Here is a 20,119-nt window from a genome sequence, read left to right as displayed (position 1 = left end):
GCTCTTTGTCAATTCCAATGGAATTAGCATTCCAGTCACCAAAAGAACTTTAGCAAACCGACTGGCTTCATGCATTCAATCCTCTTATGAACAAGTTTGTACTTCTCTCTCCTCTAAAGTGAAATTTCATCAAAATCAGAACCATTGCAGACAGTATAACTCTTCTGAAGCCTGCCTCGCTGGATACCATTTGTAAAACAACTACTTGGTCATGCTTCATATATTTACATCACATTACTGCTTGGTCCGGCCCATGATAAAATACAGTACATTTGGTGGAGCTGTGCTGGCCAACCCTGCATGTGTGGCCTGCTCCTGGACAATAAATAATAAAGGAATATTTAAGCAGCTCTAAACTTGTGAGTCACCAACTTGTGGACCTAACTCAGTTCTGTTTGTTGATGGAAAAAGCATTGTTGCTCACCTGTAACAGATGTTCTCCGAGGACAAGCAGGCTGCTTGTTCTCACGACTGGGTTGACGTCCGCGGCAGCCCCCACCAACCGGAAGAAGCTTCGCGGGACGGTCGGCACGCAGGCCACGCCCACCGCGCATGCGCGGCCGCCTTCCCGCCCGTGCGCGACCGCTCCCGCCAGTTACTTTTTTTCCGCGACTGAGAGAGTGGTGCGTTTGCCTCTCTCTCTGTTCAGCCGCCGGATTTTCGACCGCGTTTACGCGGATCGTCGCTTGGATCCCGTTCGGTTTCCTCGGTTTTTGTTTGTATTGTTTTATAGAAAAAAAAAAAAAAAAAGAAAATTTTTTTTTGCGCGTGTGGAGCACGCGCTCCCCTTTTTCCCTCGCTTTCTAGCGGGGACGCCACGTTGCGGCCTAGTGGCCGCTCGGTCGGTTGATTTTTTCGTGGTGTGATTTTAGCCACCATTGCCGACTTGACTTCGCCGACGCGATTTTTCCGTCGATGTCCTCGAAGGTCCCGAGTGGATTTAAAAAGTGTGGTCGCTGCGGCCGGCCGATCTCGCAGACCGACACCCACGCTTGGTGCCTCCAGTGCCTCGGGCCGGAGCACAATCTCAAGTCGTGCGCTTTGTGTCTCGGTCTCCGGAAACGGACTCAGGTTGCGAGGCAAGTTCTGCGGGACCGTCTTTTTGGAACTTGCGCCGGCCCCTCGACGTCGACCTCGACGGCATCGGTATCGAAGGCCGGTTCTTCGGTACCGGTATCGATGCCCGAGACATCGGCACCGATGGCAGCGACCCCAGGAGAACAGGTCCCGTCGGCCCGCCGGTCCGCCGGTGAGAGTGGGGTTGAGAGGCCGCGTGGGCAGTCGGCCCCGGTCACTCCCTCAACTCGTGAGCCACGGGACCGAACCCTGTCGGACCCGGTACCTCGAGACCGAGGGGGATCGACCTCCTCCTCTTCCATGCCCTCCGGCGCCGGTGACGTGCACCGGAAAAAAGATAAGAAGCGCCGTCACCGGGAGCCCTCGGTGCACCCTGAAGAGGAGTCGACGCCGAAGCGTCATCGCAGAGAGGAGAGATCTCCGTCGGTGGTGGAGGTACCGACGCGTCGGGGTTCCGGCACCTCGGTGCCGTCTCCTGGCCCCCAGCAGCTTCTGGCACCGACACCCTTACCGGCCCCACCGCCTTTCCCGGCAGCGGGCCTGGACGAGTGCCTCAGAGCCATCCTTCCGGGGATCCTGGAAGGGCTGATGCGCCAGGCTGTGCCGGCGTCGGGGGTGCTTGCGCCCCCGGCGCCGATGACTGTGGCGCCGGCGAGCTCTAGCCCGGCGCCGGGGCTGTCGACACCGCCGCCGCTTGCGGTGCCGGTCTCGACCGCCACGCAGGTGGAGTCCCCGTCGACGTCGATGGAGGGAGCTCCGTCCCCGCCGGCGCGGGAGTCCACCGCTCGACGACACCGAGACCTGGGTGCCTCGACGTCGAGCCGGGCCCGGTACCGGACTCAGCTACATGAGCTAATGTCCGATACCGAGGATGAGGACTCGTGGGGGGAAGAGGAGGACCCGAGATATTTCTCCTCAGAGGAGTCTACGGGCCTTCCCTCGGACCCCACGCCGTCACCGGAGAGGAAGCTCTCACCTCCTGAGAGTCTCTCCTTTGCCTCCTTTGTGCGGGATATGTCTATAAGCATTCCCTTTCCCGTGGTCTCTGTGGAAGAGCCGAGGGCCGAGATGCTCGAGGTCCTCGACTATCCATCACCACCTAGAGAGTCCTCCACGGTACCGCTGCACAATGTCCTGAAGGAGACGCTGCTTCGGAACTGGGTGCGACCACTAACTAACCCCACCATTCCCAAGAAAGCAGAGTCCCAGTACAGGATCCACTCTGACCCAGAGCTCATGCGGCCCCAGTTGCCCCATGACTCAGCGGTCGTGGATTCTGCTCTCAAGAGGGCACGGAGTTCGAGGGATACCGCCTCGGCGCCCCCGGGGCGGGAGTCTCGCACTCTGGACTCATTTGGGAGGAAGGCCTACCAATCCTCCATGCTCGTGACCCGCATCCAATCTTACCTGCTCTATATGAGCATCCACATGCGGACCAATGTGCAACAGCTGGCGGACCTGGTCGATAAGCTCCCGCCGGAGCAGTCCAGGCCTTATCAGGAGGTGGTCAGGCAGCTGAAGGCGTGCAGAAAGTTCCTGTCCAGGGGGATTTTTGACACCTGTGACGTGGCATCTCGTGCTGCGGCCCAAGGTATAGTGATGCGCAGGCTCTCATGGCTGCGTGCCTCTGACCTGGACAACCGCACCCAGCAGAGACTGGCTGACGTCCCTTGCCGGGGGGATAATATTTTTGGCGAGAAGGTCGAGCAGATGGTTGACCAACTGCATCAGCGGGAAACCGCTCTCGACAAGCTCTCCCACCGGGCGCCTTCAGCACCCGCCCCCGCGGGCGGGCGTTTTTCCCGGGCTCGGCAGGCTGCACCCTACTCTTTTGCGAAGCGTAGGTACAACCAGCCGGCCCGAAGGCCTCGTCAGGCACAGGGACAGCCCCAGCGCGCTCGTTCCCGTCAACAGCGTGCGCCTAAGCAGCCCCCTGCGCCTCCACAGCAAAAGCCGGGGACGGGCTTTTGACTGGATCCATGGGAACATAGCCGCCCTACAAGTGTCCGTACCGGACGACCTGCCGGTCGGAGGGAGGTTAAAATTCTTTCACCAAAGGTGGCCTCTCATAACCTCCGACCAGTGGGTTCTCCAAATAGTGCGGTACGGATACGCCCTGAATTTGGCCTCCCTGCCTCCAAATTGTCCTCCGGGAGCTCAGTCTTTCAGCTCCCATCACAAGCAGGTACTTGCAGAGGAACTCTCCGCCCTTCTCAGCGCCAATGCGGTCGAGCCCGTACCACCCGGGCAGGAAGGGCAGGGATTCTATTCCAGGTACTTCCTTGTGGAAAAGAAAACAGGGGGGATGCGTCCCATCCTAGACCTGAGAGGCCTGAACAAATTCCTGGTCAAAGAAAAGTTCAGGATGCTTTCCTTGGGCACCCTTCTGCCAATGATTCAGAAAAACGATTGGCTATGTTCCCTGGATTTAAAGGACGCATACACTCACATCCCGATACTGCCAGCTCACAGACAGTATCTCAGATTCCGCCTGGGCGCACGGCACTTTCAGTATTGTGTGCTGCCCTTTGGGCTCGCCTCTGCCCCACGAGTGTTTACAAAGTGCCTCGCGGTGGTAGCGGCCTACCTACGCAAGCTGGGAGTGCACGTGTTCCCATATCTCGACGATTGGCTGGTCAAGAACACCTCGGAGGCAGGAGCCCTCCGGTCCATGCAGTGCACTATTCAACTTCTGGAGCTGCTGGGGTTTGTGATAAATTACCCAAAGTCCCATCTCCAGCCAACTCAGTCTCTGGAATTCATAGGAGCGCTGCTGAATTCCCAGACGGCTCAGGCCTACCTTCCCGAAGCGAGGGCCACCAATCTCTTGGCCCTGGCTTCGCAGACCAGAGCGTCTCAGCAGATCACAGCTCGGCAGATGTTGAGACTTCTGGGTCATATGGCCTCCACAGTTCATGTGACTCCCATGGCTCGTCTTCACATGAGGTCTGCTCAATGGACCCTAGCTTCCCAGTGGTTCCAAGCCACCGGGAATCTAGAGGATGTCATCCGCCTCTCCACCAGTTGCCGCACTTCACTGCTCTGGTGGACCATACGGACCAATTTGACCCTGGGACGTCCATTCCAAATTCCGCAGCCCACGAAAGTGCTGACGACGGATGCATCTCGCCTGGGGTGGGGAGCCCATGTCGATGGGCTTCACACCCAGGGTCTGTGGTCCCTCCAGGAAAAGGATCTGCAGATCAACCTCCTGGAGCTCCGAGCGATCTGGAACGCACTGAAGGCTTTCAGAGATCGGCTGTCCTGCCAAATTATCCAAATTCGGACAGACAATCAGGTTGCAATGTATTACGTCAACAAGCAGGGGGGCACCGGATCTCGCCCCCTGTGTCAGGAAGCCGTCGGTATGTGGCGTTGGGCGTGTCGGTTCGGCATGCTTCTCCAAGCCACGTACCTGGCAGGCGTAAACAACAGTCTGGCCGACAGACTGAGCAGAGTCATGCAACCGCACGAGTGGTCGCTCCATTCCAGAGTGGTACGCAAGATCTTCCGAGAGTGGGGCACCCCCTCGGTGGATCTTTTCGCCTCTCAGACCAACCACAAGCTGCCTCTGTTCTGTTCCAGACTTCAGACACACGGCAGGCTAGCGTCAGATGCCTTTCTCCTTCATTGGGGGACCGGCCTCCTGTATGCTTATCCTCCCATACCTTTGGTGGGGAAGACCTTACTGAAGCTCAAGCAAGACCGCGGCACCATGATTCTGATAGCGCCCTTTTGGCCCCGTCAGATCTGGTTCCCTCTTCTTCTGGAGTTGTCCTCCGAAGAACCGTGGAGATTGGAGTGTTTTCCGACTCTCATTTCGCAGAAAGACGGAGCGTTGCTGCACCCCAACCTTCAATCCCTGGCTCTCACGGCCTGGATGTTGAGGGCGTAGACTTCGCTGCGTTGGGTCTGTCTGAGGGTGTCTCCCGGGTCTTGCTTGCCTCTAGGAAGGATTCCACTAAAAAGAGTTACTTTTTCAAGTGGAGGAGGTTTGTCGTTTGGTGTGAGAGCAAGGCCCTAGAACCTCGTTCTTGCCCTGCACAGAACCTGCTTGAGTACCTTCTGCACTTATCAGAGTCTGGCCTCAAGACCAACTCAGTAAGGAATCACCTTAGTGCGATTAGTGCTTACCATTATCGTGTGGAAGGTAAAGCCATCTCTGGAGAGCCTTTAGTCGTTCGATTCATGAGAGGCTTGCTTTTGTCAAAGCCCCCTATCAAGCCTCCTACTGTGTCATGGGATCTCAACGTCGTCCTCACCCAGCTGATGAAACCTCCTTTTGAGCCACTGAATACCTGCCATCTGAAGTACTTGACCTGGAAGGTCATTTTCTTGGTGGCAGTTACTTCAGCTCGTAGGGTCAGTGAGCTTCAAGCCCTAGTAGCTCATGCTCCATATACTAAATTTCATCACAACAGAGTAGTGCTCCGCACCCACCCAAAGTTCCTGCCGAAGGTGGTGTCGGAGTTCCATCTTAACCAGTCAATTGTCTTGCCAACATTCTTCCCCAGGCCGCATACCCGCCCTGCTGAACGTCAGTTGCACACATTGGACTGCAAGAGAGCATTGGCCTTCTACTTGGAGCGGACGCAGCCCAACAGACAGTCCGCCCAATTGTTTATTTCTTTCGACCCTAACAGGCTAGGGGTCGCTGTCGGGAAACGCACCATCTCCAATTGGCTAGCAGATTGCATTTCCTTCACTTACGCCCAGGCTGGGCTGGCTCTTGAGGGTCATGTCACGGCTCATAGTGTCAGAGCCATGGCAGCGTCGGTGGCCCACTTGAAGTCAGCCACTATTGAAGAGATCTGCAAGGCTGCGACGTGGTCATCTGTCCACACATTCACATCTCATTACTGCCTCCAGCGGGATACCCGACGCGACAGTCGGTTCGGGCAGTCGGTGTTGCAGAATCTGTTTGGGGTGTAAATCCAACTCCACCCTCCAGGACCCGAATTTATTCTGGTCAGGCTGCACTCTCAGTTAGTTGGTCTTCGTAGGTCAATTTCTGTTGTATCCTCGCCGTTGCGAGGTTCAATTGACCTGGGTTATTGTTTTGAGTGAGCCTGAGAGCTAGGGATACCCCAGTCGTGAGAACAAGCAGCCTGCTTGTCCTCGGAGAAAGGGTATGATACATACCTGTAGCAGTTGTTCTCCGAGGACAGCAGGCTGATTGTTCTCACCTACCCTCCCTCCTCCCCTTTGGAGTTGTGTGTTTCATATTTTATTGCTTGTCATTCAACTGGCGGGAGCGGTCGCGCACGGGCGGGAAGGCGGCCGCGCATGCGCGGTGGGCGTGGCCTGCGTGCCGACCGTCCCGCGAAGCTTCTTCCGGTTGGTGGGGGCTGCCGCGGACGTCAACCCAGTCGTGAGAACAATCAGCCTGCTGTCCTCGGAGAACAACTGCTACAGGTATGTATCATACCCTTTTTCTGTAGACAGCATGACTGGTCAGGCACACAGCCCCTCTCACTTCTCTGTGAAAGTTGTGTTCTTTCTTAGCTATGGAAGTAGCTAAACAGATGAGAAGACTGCGGTGAGTGGGAAGTGCCACCCCTGCTCAGAACTTTACAGTCTAGAAAAAAAAAACACAGAAAAATGTAGGCAGATAAAAACCATATGGCCTATCCAGTCTGCCCATCCATGCCAACTACTCTCCCTATTACTCCCTTAGAGATCCTATGTACTTGTCCCAAGCTTTCTTGAATTCAGATATTGTGTTTTTCTCCACCACTTCCACCGGGAGGCCATTCCACAAATTTACCACCCTTTCTGTGAAGAAGTATTTCCTCAGATTACTTATGAATCTGGCCCTTTTAACCTTCATCCTACGCCCCCTCATTTCAGAGCTTTCTTTCAATTGAAAGAGACTCGCCTCCTTTGCATGCCGCATAGGTATTTAAATGTCTCCATCATATCTCCCCTATCTTGCCTTTCTTCCAAAGTATACATATTGAGATCTTTAAGTCTGTCCCCGTACGTTTTATGACAAAGACCACTAACCATTTAGTAGCAACCCTCTGAACTGACTCCATCCTGTTTATATCTTTATGAAGGTGCGGTCTCCAGAATGTAAACAGTATTCTAAATGAGATCTCACCAGAGTCTTATACAGGGGCATCATCACCTCCTTTGTCCTTCTGTCCATTCCTCTCCCTATGCACCCAAGCATCCTTCTACATACATGTATAGAAAAAAGGACCATCAGAGTGGGCATTCAAGAAGTTGCAATCTTGCTCTCAACAGTTTTCTTGCAATTCAGTCATCAGTCCAAAAAATGAAAATCACATAATTCCATATGTAAGAGCATTGAGAAATTTATTTCAAAAAACTTAATATAAAAATAGAAAGAGTACACTACTTAACTTAGGAGCCATCAATAGCAAACACCAACAGGACCAAGCCCCAAGCTCTGTAAGATAAATGTTTTTAACACAATTTATTGTTTGATTATGAATTTTCATAAGTTTGTATATTTTTATTTTAGGAAATTTTCTTCAGGGAGTACAACACCCTAACGCAGAACTTGGGGCTCGAATCATGATTGCATTGGTGTTTGCTATTGATGGCTCCTAAGTTAAGTAGTGTACTCTTTCTATTTTTATATTAGTACGTTTTGAAAAATTTTACCAGTGCACTTGCACATGGAGTTATACGATTTTCATTTTTTGGGACCAATGATTAAAGTGCAGGAAAACTATTAGAAGTAAGATTGCAACTTCCTTCATACCTTCTTTGATGGTCTTTTTTTCTCTAAATTCATGTGTATTGTACTGTTTTGCTGCAGTTTTTATATAAGAAATATTGTTTATCATGATGTTACAATTGTTGGAGAGGTTGTGCTTTGAAGACTTGTACAATGTGTACCTGGGTTGATATATTCTGCAATGAAAATAGAAAATTTGCAGTAAAAATTAAAAAGGAACCAAAATAAAATGTAGACCTGATTTTTTTCAGTAAATGAGGTTGTATGAACATTACTCAACTTTAACTCTGTTTAAATGATATGCTAAGTTCAACAGCATGTACAATTCTAGCCTGGTCAAAGGAGACACATTTTCTGGGTGTATACTGTGGGTGGGATTAGGAAATAGCATATCCGCTGCATTTCAAATATGCATATGATAATTTCCTGCCATTTTAGCCTATGCAGAAGTAAATGAAAAGTCCATGTGTCAGTTCCAGAGAAAGTGTTCACTTTACTTTTGAACATTTGTACAAAGTCTGTGGATACAGAGTATCCATGGACTTTGCATCTGAGTGGGCCATTATGAAAACTGCCCCCTATACATGTTCAGAGGCCCAGCCTGTTATAGGAGTCAAAGGAGAGGTTGTAATTGCTTTTTTATTTTTTTAAGCATGGTTCACATTTTTCTCTTTGGTTTTCCTTTTAGCTGAATATAAAGAACCTGGAAAAGGAAATTAACTTTTTAAAACAGGAGCTCTACTTGCATGACATTTTGGTAAGGAAAAAATCTAGTCTTTACTTTTTCCCTTTGTTGAATGATACTCTGATTCATATGACCATAAAGCACAGATAAGCAACCAAGATAACACCAATGTATTAATGGCCTCATTCCTTGTAAACATTTCCTCTCTCTCTCTTCACTATAGATTATCTCACTCTTTTCATTCCCAAGCATGTTTCCATGCTATGGAAGCTACATTTTGGGGTATTCTCAGCTTTGGCTCCCATTCTTTGAAACAAGCCTCCTTCCGCTTTCTAAGATGTCATTCTGCCTTATGTTCTAAACTGGAATCTTATTTTATCAAACTTTGCTTATCCTGATCTGTAAGCTTTCCATCTGTCTTATTCTGATTCCACGTATCATGTGTATTTGTACTGCTAAATTCAACCTGTAACTATTAATTATATGGCACCTTGACCATAAATGTTAAAAATAAATCTGATACATTATGCATGCTGCATTAAACATTTCCTCTGTCTTAAAATGCATTCCTCATAATCTTGTGAATTATCTAACTTCTTATCTAAATAACTCACAACTAAGGCACTGCAAATTACAATTCCCTTAGTTTATATGAAAATTCTCCTAGAAGCAGGAGGATTGCAAGTCCTCAGAAGTGGATAATGTCATCCGACAGAGCCTGGCTTAGAACAGTTCCTAAAAGCTTTTGTTTCACCATGCATATGCACCACTTCTTGTACTGCATTTTACATGGAGCCTTTACAGTCCTCATTTTTCTCCGGAGTTGGTAAAATATTCTTCCCATTTCATTTCAAATTATTTCTTTTTCTCTATACTTGCATTTTTTTCTGTATAAAGATTTTTTTTGCTTATGAGAAATAGTTAAACCGAACATTATAGCAATATTTAAACCATGCTACATGAATCATCCAAGCACAACAAGTAGCATACAAATGTAAATGGTTCTATGGCCCACCAACCCACCCTCCCTCATTTCGATTCATCATTTTAACTCACAGAAAGGTTAAGGGATACAGTTATTAAAAGTTCACTACCCCTGCTACAAGCATGTGGTATCAAAGAATTCCAAAACGATTCCCAAATACTTTGGAATAATTTACCTTTTCTAGAATTTAGGTTACCAATATGTAATTTTTCATAAGTTAACAAAGATATCATAAAGATCTCCATTGTAAAAGTGTTGGCACTGCTGGAAGCATCCACTGTACCAGGATACATTTTTTTGCCATCAAGGAAGCTCGCTTCAAAAAACCACATGCTTCCTTAGGCAGAGGATGAGTTACTAAGGTTCTATCAAATTAGATCCCAGGGGACAGGTGGACCCGACAAGCATGTATCCACGAAATATGTATACATAGGAAGCATCAGAAAGCCATAATCTTTGAGCAGGGTCAAAACATATGGGCCATGTCTGCTTGCAGTTGTGCAACCAGATATTAAAAAAAAAAAATCCATTACCTCACTGGTAAAACAAATCAACTATAATATCCCAAACCAGGAGAAAGTACCAAATATATAGGAAGGAGGAGCGCAATATTGCACATAAAAATTACCACTGTGATTGAGCGGCCCAGTGAGTGAAGTGCAATGTTTCACCCATTAGTGGTCTTCAGTGATTACCACCTGGGTGTATACATTTCTGCGGGCGCTCCTTCTTCCTATATATTTGGTACTTTCTCCTGGTTTTTGATGTTATGCTTGCAATTGTTACTGTACACCGCCTTGAGTGAATTCCTTCAAAAAGGCGGTAAATAAATCCTAATAAATAAACAAAATAAATTGTGAGCATTTGGGATAGTTATCAGTTTCTCTTATTGTCCTCTTAAATGCCTTGTATGGAGTAATATTAAGTTGATTGATAAACTTATATTGTAATTCCCACTGTGAGATGTTCTTAGTGTGTATGCCCCACAAACATGACTGCAGATGCTCCCCTAAAATATGCTGCGTTAGATCACTGGTCCAAGTCCTGGCCAAGGGCTCATAGTCCAATTCTGATAACTAGCTCTCAGGTATATATGGTGATACCTCAGAGGCACCTTAAGTTGTGCATCCAAGCTGAGGGCCTCTGGCAAGAGTTCCTGTAAGTCCGGAGAAAGCGCTCTACTGTCCAACAAATCTGCATAATGTTTCAATTGCAATTAAAAGAACAAGTCTAATGGTTGTAAATGAAATTCCGAACACAATAATGAAATTCCGAACACAAGTCAGGAAAGTTCTTAAAGTGACTGTTATTGTATTATTGGTATAAATTTTGGAGGCCCTTTGTTGCCCAAACTTGAAAAGCTTTAGCTGATGATCTCAAAGGAAAGTCTCTCTTCCCTCAAATTGGTAGAAGAGGTGAAACCATATAAAGGCACTGATGTAATTTACAAAGACACCTCCAGGTCAGTCAAGTGGGTTTATATAAGACATAAGTCTTATATAAACCCTAGACATAAGTCTTAAGAGTAGGAGGTAATCGAGCAAATGAAGCATGCAAATAATAACCCAGTAGTCAGAAAACAACAAGGCAGTCGGTCTGCCAAATCAAGTACGGAAATTAAAACAACGAGGCAGACCTTGTAAAAAAAAACAAAAAAAACACAATGCCTTTATAAAGCCCCCTTGAGATCAGCCTCCATACTTTCACAGCTCATTATTATTTGGAAAGGGATACCAGTAGGTTTGGTCATTCTGTCCTGCAAAATCCTATTGAAGTTTAGTATCCAACTCCATCCACTCCGGCTCATTTTCTTTAAATTTCAAGTCTGCCTTTGTTTAACAAAAAAAAAAAAAAAAGTAAACAACTAGAAAGGCTTGTTGCCACCAAAAACAGCTTTGTTGGTTGCTATTAGTAAGAACATAAGTATCACCATACTGGGACAGACCGAAGGTCCATCTAGCCCAGCATCCTATTTCCAACCGTGACCAATCCATTTTTCCATTTTGTTGTGTCTCTTTAAATAGAGATTTCCATTTGAGAGAGCTTGCAATCCTGATTGTCCTTGAAAAAAAACAAACTACTTAATCATAGCAGGTGTTCTTTGTGGATAGCAAGATTCAAGTCCTCACAAATCTTGCCACCATCTTGAGGAGTTGTCTTTTAAATGAGATATTTAGGAACTGAGGAGGCCCTATGCAATGATGCAGTATGGGAAGTGGCAAACATGCGTGGTGAGTTTCAGAAACGTCTGAAAGTGGTTCTAAGCTATTGGAGCTTTTATTTACTCTGGGCTTCATCAGATGACATCACTCACTTATGAGGACTTGAATCCTCCTGTCCACTGAAGAATACTTGCTACATGTATAGTAATTCAAATAAGGGATCCTCTGTTTTTGTCTGACATTACTTAATTTTTTTATTACTGAATTTTGATGTAGGCCAAACGTGGTCAAGGAATTTATGAACCTCTGACTGAAACCCAGATAGCAGAGATTAACAGTCAAGCCCGCAGGTATCTGGCAGGAACTCTGACCGAGATTGATGTAAGTTACTGATCACAAATAAAATGATAGATATTTCTTGTTTCCCTCATTTAATTTTGATTTATATTTACATTTTTGTACAATACTGCAGGTTTTCAATGCATGCAATACTACATGACTGCATATGACAGGAAAAAGGAATAGTCTTTGGGATCAGCTTTAACGATTGAGCCAAATTTAAAAAAAAGTGTGAAAAGTCTGCAAGTTGGTCTACTTACACAATTTTGAAATAGCTAAATTTTTTTTTGTCCAAGGCTTCAGCTTTCAGCAGCTTCTAGAATGGAAAAAGTTATGCAAAAAGTACTGTGCAAGCAAAACCTTGTGCAAAAAAAACACTATGTAATGTTTACACAATTCTTTAAAAGACCTCAAGGGCAAAACGTCCCACAGCATATTGCTGTACCCATGTATATTTGTATAGTTTTTCCCTTGGAATTTTTCCTTCCAGGACTTGCAGAAAATTAAGATCTTGGTCATAAAGTAAATAATTTCAGAATTGTAAAGATAAACAAATTGACAAGTTATTAGCACTTTTTTTTGGCCTGTTTTTTTTCCTGAACCTTAAACCTAGCCCTTACAGTTCTTGCATCACATACATTCGCTTAGCTTTAATGTACAAAATATATTCACAGTCAGTTGGCATTTTCCATAGGAATCTTGATTTTCTTTAACATCTGTTCGATACTCTTCCTTTCTTTGCCAGATCATAAACGTCAGACAACTCCAAGAGGTTTTTGCACAGTTCAAAATAATTCTAAGGTATACATCCATATTCATCACTGTCTTAGAAAGTCTGTGCTGGAGTGATTCAATAAAGCTAATTATTTAACTACTTTCATATCTACTACATAGTGTTTAACATCTTTTGGAGCAATTTAATTTCAGAATCCCTCTTCATACGACTATGATTAATTGGCTCTACAGTATATAAAAGAAACCTATACCTTTGTGTCCTGTGCAATATCTCAAAAGTGCGCACAGTTTGCAGTGGTGTGCTGTATCAATTTAAAGTTTTCTCAGAGAACTGGTAAGATAATAGGTTCTCACTAAAAGAGTCCAAGAAATGTGTGAAAGCTCTCCCCTCGTCTTTCTAGAAGTTAAGGGGTCAATAGTCAAAAAAAGATTTAACCCAGTTAAATTGCACTGAGTGGGTCGGGAGCATATATTCAGCGGCACTTAAGTGGACAGTGCCGATGAATATCTGTTCTGCCACTGCGTTCACTGGCTAATGCTGGGGGCAGTGTTGGGACAGATCTGGGAGTTATGCAAGCACTGCCAGTGTTCAGCGTCAGTACCCGCATAGCTAACTGGACAAGTAGTTAGGGCTGGATTAATACTAGATTGGGCCCTAGGCAAACATACATGTTTGAGATTCCCTACTACAGATTCCCATTTTGGGTTTTTCCCCCCCTCCCCCGAGTTACATTCATTTTCCTTGCCACCTCTCCCCATATTTTCATTCATGGCCTTTCTCCAGAAATATTAGGGAAAGTGCAATCTTGCTATGGTTATAGCAGTGGTAATAGTTTGTGAGTGAACATGAGTTCTAGGTAGACAGATACTTCAGATGGAGTTGCTTAATGGTTAGAGCTGGAGAGCAGCCAAATTACCCACTTCTAGGAAGGAGATTTTAGGCCAGTCCTGGATTTCTGACAACCCCATCACAGTGCATTATGGGACCTGCAGCACTGACTTCAGTGGGTAGAATCAAGGACTACATACTAAGGAGGTTGAAGAAAGAATAGGAGACAGCAGGACCATGCTTTGCCCATTATTTAGACTGAAGCCAGTAGGTGGAGCTTGTTGCCGTATCAATTGCATTGTTTTGGGTATACTAAGATGGTGGCATTGGGGAGAATAAAAATCTCCATGGTGGACTGGCTTCAGCTTTGTGATGTCACTTCAACCTCCTTGCTACAAACAGCACACTAAATTGGGATGTAAAACAGGGCTGGCCAAAAGGTCTCCCTGCTGGAACTGGGTAACTTGGCTTTCTCTGAGGACAAGCAGGCTGCTTCTTCTCACATGTGGGTCGACGTCTGCGTCGGCCCAGGAATCGGCATTTTGCAAGCAAAATATAAAAAAAGTTTTGCCAGAGTTGTCTGGCGCGCGTGCAGCGCGCACCGCTTATGCAAAGACTGATTTCCCACCCGTCGTGTGAGCGCGTTCCCTCAGTTTTCTTTTCTCCACGTTGAGGTGCGGTAGTTTTTTTTCTGCGTTCCTTTCAGGCCCAGGAAAGAGTTTTCAAGTTTTCGCTTTTTTCTCCTCATTTTTTCTTTATTATTATTGTCATTAAAAAAAAAAAAACACAAGTTCCCATAGTGTACTTTTAGTTTTGTCCCCTTTCAAGTTTCCTTTATTTTTCGTCGCGGCCGGGTTATTCCCTTATTTTTGTGCCCTTTTTTCTTTTATCAGGCACAATCGCGTCTTTAGATTTCGCCTAAGCCGTTTTTCCTTCCATGTCATCGAAGACACCCAGCGGCTTCAAAAGTTGTACTCGGTGCAACCAGACCATCTCAGATACCGATACCCATGCCTGGTGTATCCAGTGCCTTGGGCCCGACCATAGCCCAGCCGCTTGCAGTCTGTGTCTTTGTATGAAGAAGCGGACCTTTGATAGACATCAGTACCGAGGTCGGCAGCATCGACATTGAGGGGAAGCATCGATTTTGGGAGCGGAGGTAATGGCTGCTGAAAGGCCAATTCCATATCATCATGCTGATCAATCCATAGACTGGTGGGTTGTGTCCATCTACCAGCAGGTGGAGATAGAGAGCAAACTTTGCCTCCCTATATGTGGTCATGTGCTGCCGGAAACTCCTCAGTATGTTCTCTATCTCAGCAGGTGGTGGTCACACACAGCAGCAGCTCTGGCTAGGCCTCCAAGCCTAATTTTTAGGTTTTGTTGAGTGCCTGGGGTTGAGGGCTCTTCTTGAGCAAGTGCAAACCTGGTGGCGCCAGGTCCCTCCTTTTCTCCCCCCTCTCGCTGGCTCCGTTAAAAAAAAAAAAAAAAAAATTTTGAACGTCCTTAAAGGCGTTTATTTCGACGTTTATTTAAACGTTTATTGCAGCTACTCACTGGGACACCAGGTCGTTACAGCTCGGAGCGGACAGCAGGTAATTTTTACCTTTTATAGCGGGCAGGGGGTTCCCCGATTGGTCTCCACGTGGCCCATGGCGTCGGAGGGCGAGGGCGCAAAGAGTCGCTCCCCGGATCGCGTGTGCGCTTCCAGAGGGGATGCGGGGGTCTTAAAGTCTGATTCGCCCTTGTTGGGTGACAGTTTCGTGACCGATGAGTGTCCCGGTCCTTCCTCCGGTGTGGCGGTTTTTCCCGCCATAAACGCCCATCCCCCGCGGCTCGCCTCCGCCATATTGGTCGGCCACGCGGCTCGGACGGCTTCTTCTTGGGCCGCCCTTGAGGTGGGAGACATTGATGCCATGAACGCCCTTAATTTGGGCGACGGCACAGAAGCGGCTAAAGTTAAGCGCCGTTCTTCCCGCGCGGCTCCTTCGCTGAGTGTCGCGCCGGACGCCATCTTGGATGCGCAGCATGTCTCTCCCCCGCTCTTGCGAGCACCGGTTGAGGGTGCGTCTAGGGCTGTAGCCCAGGCTGCGGAAGTGCACAGTATGCGGGGTTTCTCCCCCGAGTTTGTTTTGCTGCTGCATCAGGCCTTCCTTATGCCAAACGCTGCCCCTGCTCCCTCGTCTGGTAAAGAGGTTGAGGCCCCCGAAGGTAAACGCCCTCGGGTTGATTCCCAGGCCTTGGAGGACTTTGTCTCCTCCGATGGGCAGCGTATCTGAGTTCTCCCAACGGTCCTTTACGGATTCCTTGGAGGAGACGGATCCCCGCTCGGATGGAGCGGATGGCCCCTCTGCAGCGCGGCTCTTTAGCTCAGAGGATTTGCCCAACCTGTTAATGCAGGCCATGGGCATTTTGAAGATTTCCTCTCTGGAGGACGTCTCTCCCTCAGCCCCTGTTGGCTCTGCCATTATGCTGGGGACGAAGCGCCCGCATAGAACCTTCCATGTGCATGATGCCATGCACACCTTAATTTCGGCTCAGTGGGATGTCCCGGAAGTGAGCCTTAAAGTGGTTAGGGCTATGTCCCGCCTCTATCCTTTGCCTGAAAGTGAACGTGAGTCCTATTTGTGGCCTACCGTGGTTTCTTTAATCACTGCGGTGACTAAGAAAACGGCGTTGCCGGTGGAAGGTGGCACGGCCCTATAGGACGCCCAAGACAGAAGATTGGAGGCGGCCTTAAGGTCGTCCTTTGAGGCAGCTGCTTTAAGTTTGCAGGCCTCAGTTTGCGGCTCCTATGTGGCCAGGGCGTGCCTGACTATGGTGCAGCGGGCTTCCCCCTCGGATCATTCCTTGAGGGCTGATGGGCCGGCCCTGGAATCGGGCTTAGCCTATTTGGTAGACTTGCTGTATGATGTCTTGAGGGCCTCAGCTAAAGGCATGGCTCAGACAATCTCTGCGCGGCGGTGGCTTTGGCTGAAGCATAGGTCTGCTGACCACGCCTCTAAATCCCGCCTGGCTAGATTGCCTTTTAAAGGCAAGCTGCTCTTTGGGGTCGAGCTGGACAAAATCGTGACCGATCTCGGCACGTCTAAGGGCAAGAGGTTACCAGAGGTCAGGGCTCGGGCTAGTGCTCGCCCCGTACCTCCAGAGGACGGTTTCAGGAAGCCCGTCGGTACCGCCCGGGCAGGTCGGGCTCCTCTGCCCCCTCTTCCTTCAAGAGGAAATTCTTCCCCAAGCAGCATTCCTTTCGCAGAGACCGCCGTCCCGGAGGTGCTCCCTCCGGTCCTCCCCTAGGGTCTCGTACCCAATGATGGGGCCTTGGTCCACGCCCCAGTGCAGATTGGAGGACGGCTGTCCTCGTTTCTGGGCGAGTGGATCACAATAACTTCAGACGCTTGAGTGCTGGAAGTCATCAGAGACGGCTACAAGCTAGAGTTCTGCCGACCCTTAAGAGACGGGTTTGTACTCTCTCCCTGCAAGTCTCCGGTCAAAGCTGTGGCAGTGCAGCAGACCTTGGACAATCTGATCCGCCTGAGTGCGGTCGTTCCGGTGCCAGAAAATCAGCTTGGCAAGGGACGTTACTCCATTTACTTTGTGGTACCAAAGGAAGGAGGTTCTGTCCGGCCTATCCTCGACCTCAAGGGGTCAATCAGGCTCTTTCGCATGGAGACCCTCCGCTCTGTTATAGCGGCAGTGCAGGCAGGAGAGTTCCTGGCATCCTTGGACATCAAGGAAGCGTACTTGCATATTCCCATCTGGCCTCCTCATCAACGCTTTCTGCGTTTTGCAGTACTGGGCCGACACTTCCAGTTCAGAGCCCTCCCGTTCGGGTTGGCTACTGCTCCGCGGACCTTCTCCAAAGTAATGGTGGTCATCGCGGCCTTCCTGAGGAAGGAAGGAGTACAAGTCCATCCTTATCTGGACGACTGGTTGATCCGAGCCCCTCTTATGCAGAGTGTGGCAAAGCTGTGAACCGGGTGGTTGCTCTTTTGAGCTCCCTGGGGTGGATCATCAACTGGAAGGAAAGCCAGCTGCGCCCAACTCAGTCCCTGGAGTATCTGGGAGTTCGATTCGACACCCAAGTGGGCAGAGTGTTCCTGCCAGACAATCGGATTGTCAAGCTTCAGGCTCAGATGGACCAGTTCCTAGTAGCCTCTCCTCTTCGGGCTTGGGACTATGTGCAGCTGTTGGGCTCTATGACGGCCACGATGGAAGTAGTGCCCTGGGCCAGGGCTCATATGAGACCACTACAACACTCTCTGCTGCAGCGCTGGACTCCGATGTCGGAGGATTATGCTGTGCGCCTTCCCTTGGAACCAGCAGTGCGCAAGGCGCTGAGCTGGTGGACGCAGACAGACAAGTTGTGTGCAGGAATGCCTCTGGTGACCCCGGAGTGGATTGTCGTCACGACGGACGCCTCTTTGTCGGGCTGGGGAGCCCACTGCTTGGGAAGGACAGCGCAGGGGCTCTGGTCTCCTGCAGAGGTAAAGTGGTCTATCAACCTCCTGGAACTCAGAGCCATTCGGTTGGCGCTTTTGGAGTTCATCCCGGTACTGGCGTTGAAGCCTGTACGGGTCCTGTCGGACAATGCCACGGCTGTGGCCTATGTCAACTGCCAGGGAGGTACCAAGAGCGCCCCTCTAGCCAAGGAGGCCATGAATCTATGCCAGTGGGCGGAAGCGAACCTGGAACAGCTGTCAGCGGCCCACATTGCCGGAGTCATGAATGTCAAGGCGGACTTTCTCAGTCGCCATGCCTTGGAGCCCGGAGAGTGGCAGCTATCTGTTCAGGCGTTCTTGGACATCACGAAGCGCTGGGGCCAGCCGAGCCTAGATCTGATGGCGTCATCGGCCAATTGCCAAGTGCCGCGCTTTTTCAGCAGAGGACGGGACCCTCGATCCCTGGAAGTAGATGCTGTTCTCCAACAGTGGCCGACACAAGAGCTTCTCTATGTGTTCCCGCCCTGGCCCATGTTGGGCAGGGTGCTAGACCGGGTGGCAAAGCATCCGGGCCGGATAATCCTGGTGGGTCCGGATTGGCCCAGACGTCCCTGGTATGCGGACTTGATCAGGCTCTCAGTGGGCGAACCTCTGCGCCTGCCAGTGGAGCAGTGCCTGTTACATCAGGGTCCCGTGGTGATGGAGGATCCCTCCCCCTTTGGTCTTATGGCCTGGCTATTGAGCGGCAGAGTCTGAGGAAGAAGGGCTTCTCAGACAAGGTCATTGCCACTCTGCTGAGAGCGAGGAAGCGCTCTACTTCTACTGCTTACGCCAGGGTTTGGCGTACCTTTGCAGCGTGGTGTGAAGCAGGTTCACTTTCTCCATTTACTGCTCCAGTGCTGGCGTTCCTGCAAGAAGGTCTGGAGAAAGGCCTGTCGCTCAGTTCCCTGAAAGTCCAGGTAGCGGCCCTGGCTTGCTTCAGGGGCCGCCTGAAGGGTGCTTCCCTGGCTTTGCAGCCAGATGTGGTGCGTTTCCTAAAGGGAGTTAATCACCTGCGCCCTCCTCTGCACTCAGTGGTGCCTGCGTGGAATCTCAACCTGGTGCTAAGAGCCTTACAAAGCCGCCTTTTGAACCCTTGTCGAGGGCATCTCTGAAAGATCTGACGTTGAAAGCAGTCTTTTTGGTGGCTATCACTTCAGCCAGAAGAGTTTCCGAGCTCCAGGCACTCTCTTGTCGAGAGCTTTTTTCTGCAGTTCACTGAGGCAGGAGTGACTATTCGCACAGTGCCTTCCTTCCTGCCCAAGATTGTTTCTCGCTTCCATGTGGGTCAGCAGCTCTGTCTCCCTTCCTTTCGTAGGGAGGACTACCCAGAAGAGCATTCTGCTCTCAAATATCTGGATGTGAGACGGGTCATCATCAGATACTTGGAAGTGACCAATGATTTCCGGAAGTCGGATCATCTGTTTGTCCTGTTTGCAGGTCCTCGTAAGGGTCCGCAGGCTGCTAAGCCTACAGTGGCAAGATGGGTCAAGGAAGCCATTGCAGCGGCTTATGTGGCCGCGGGGAAGGTGCCGCCTATTCAGTTGAAGGCCCACTCCACTAGAACTCAGGCGGCCTCGATGGCAGAGGCCGGGTCCGTCTCCTTGGAAGAGATTTGCAAGGCGGCAACTTGGGCGTCGGCCCATACCTTCTCCAGACATTACCGCTTGACTGTGGCTGCTCTGGCGGAGGCCCGGTTTGGAGCTTCAGTGTTGAGTTCAGGGATTTCAATGTCCCGCCCTGGGTGAGTACTGCTTCGGTACATCCCACCAGTCTATGGATTGATCAGCATGATGATATGGAAGGTAAAATTATGTATCATACCTGATAATTTTCTTTCCATTAATCATAGCTGATCAATCCATAGCCCCTCCCAGATATCTGTACTGTTTATATTCTGGTTGAATTTTAGGTTCAAGTTTAGTCTTCAGTTACTTCAGGAGGACTTCGTGTTCAAGTTTTTTCACTTGGATTCTTCAAGAGTTGAGACGAGTTTGTGTTACAGTGAGCTGCTGCATTCCTCTCCCCTCCGTTTTACGGGGCTGGATTGAGACTTAAATTCTGCCGGCACTCCCTCCCGCTTCGTGCGGCTGTAGGGCAGCTTTGTACCCCTCCCGCTT

The 20,119-nt window shown here is 49.2% G+C and overlaps 1 protein-coding gene across 1 annotated transcript in view; it reads left to right on the top strand.

The window, feature by feature from the left end:
* KIF9 (kinesin family member 9) overlaps window positions 1-20,119 on the top strand; it is a 275,713-nt gene that overhangs the window by 137,002 nt on the left and 118,592 nt on the right. Inside the window, exons 11-13 of the mRNA XM_030196974.1 lie at window positions 8,475-8,543; window positions 11,895-11,999; window positions 12,703-12,758. Of these exons, the coding sequence (XP_030052834.1) occupies window positions 8,475-8,543; window positions 11,895-11,999; window positions 12,703-12,758 (230 nt within the window). The remainder of the gene's footprint in view (window positions 1-8,474; window positions 8,544-11,894; window positions 12,000-12,702; window positions 12,759-20,119) is intronic.

The sequence above is a fragment of the Microcaecilia unicolor genome, chromosome 1, assembly GCF_901765095.1.
Source record: "Microcaecilia unicolor chromosome 1, aMicUni1.1, whole genome shotgun sequence".
In the NCBI taxonomy this organism is placed as follows: Eukaryota; Metazoa; Chordata; class Amphibia; order Gymnophiona; family Siphonopidae; genus Microcaecilia; species Microcaecilia unicolor.
The sequence above is the reverse complement of the archived record's forward strand: the minus strand, read 5'-3'. Positions and strand labels throughout refer to the sequence as shown.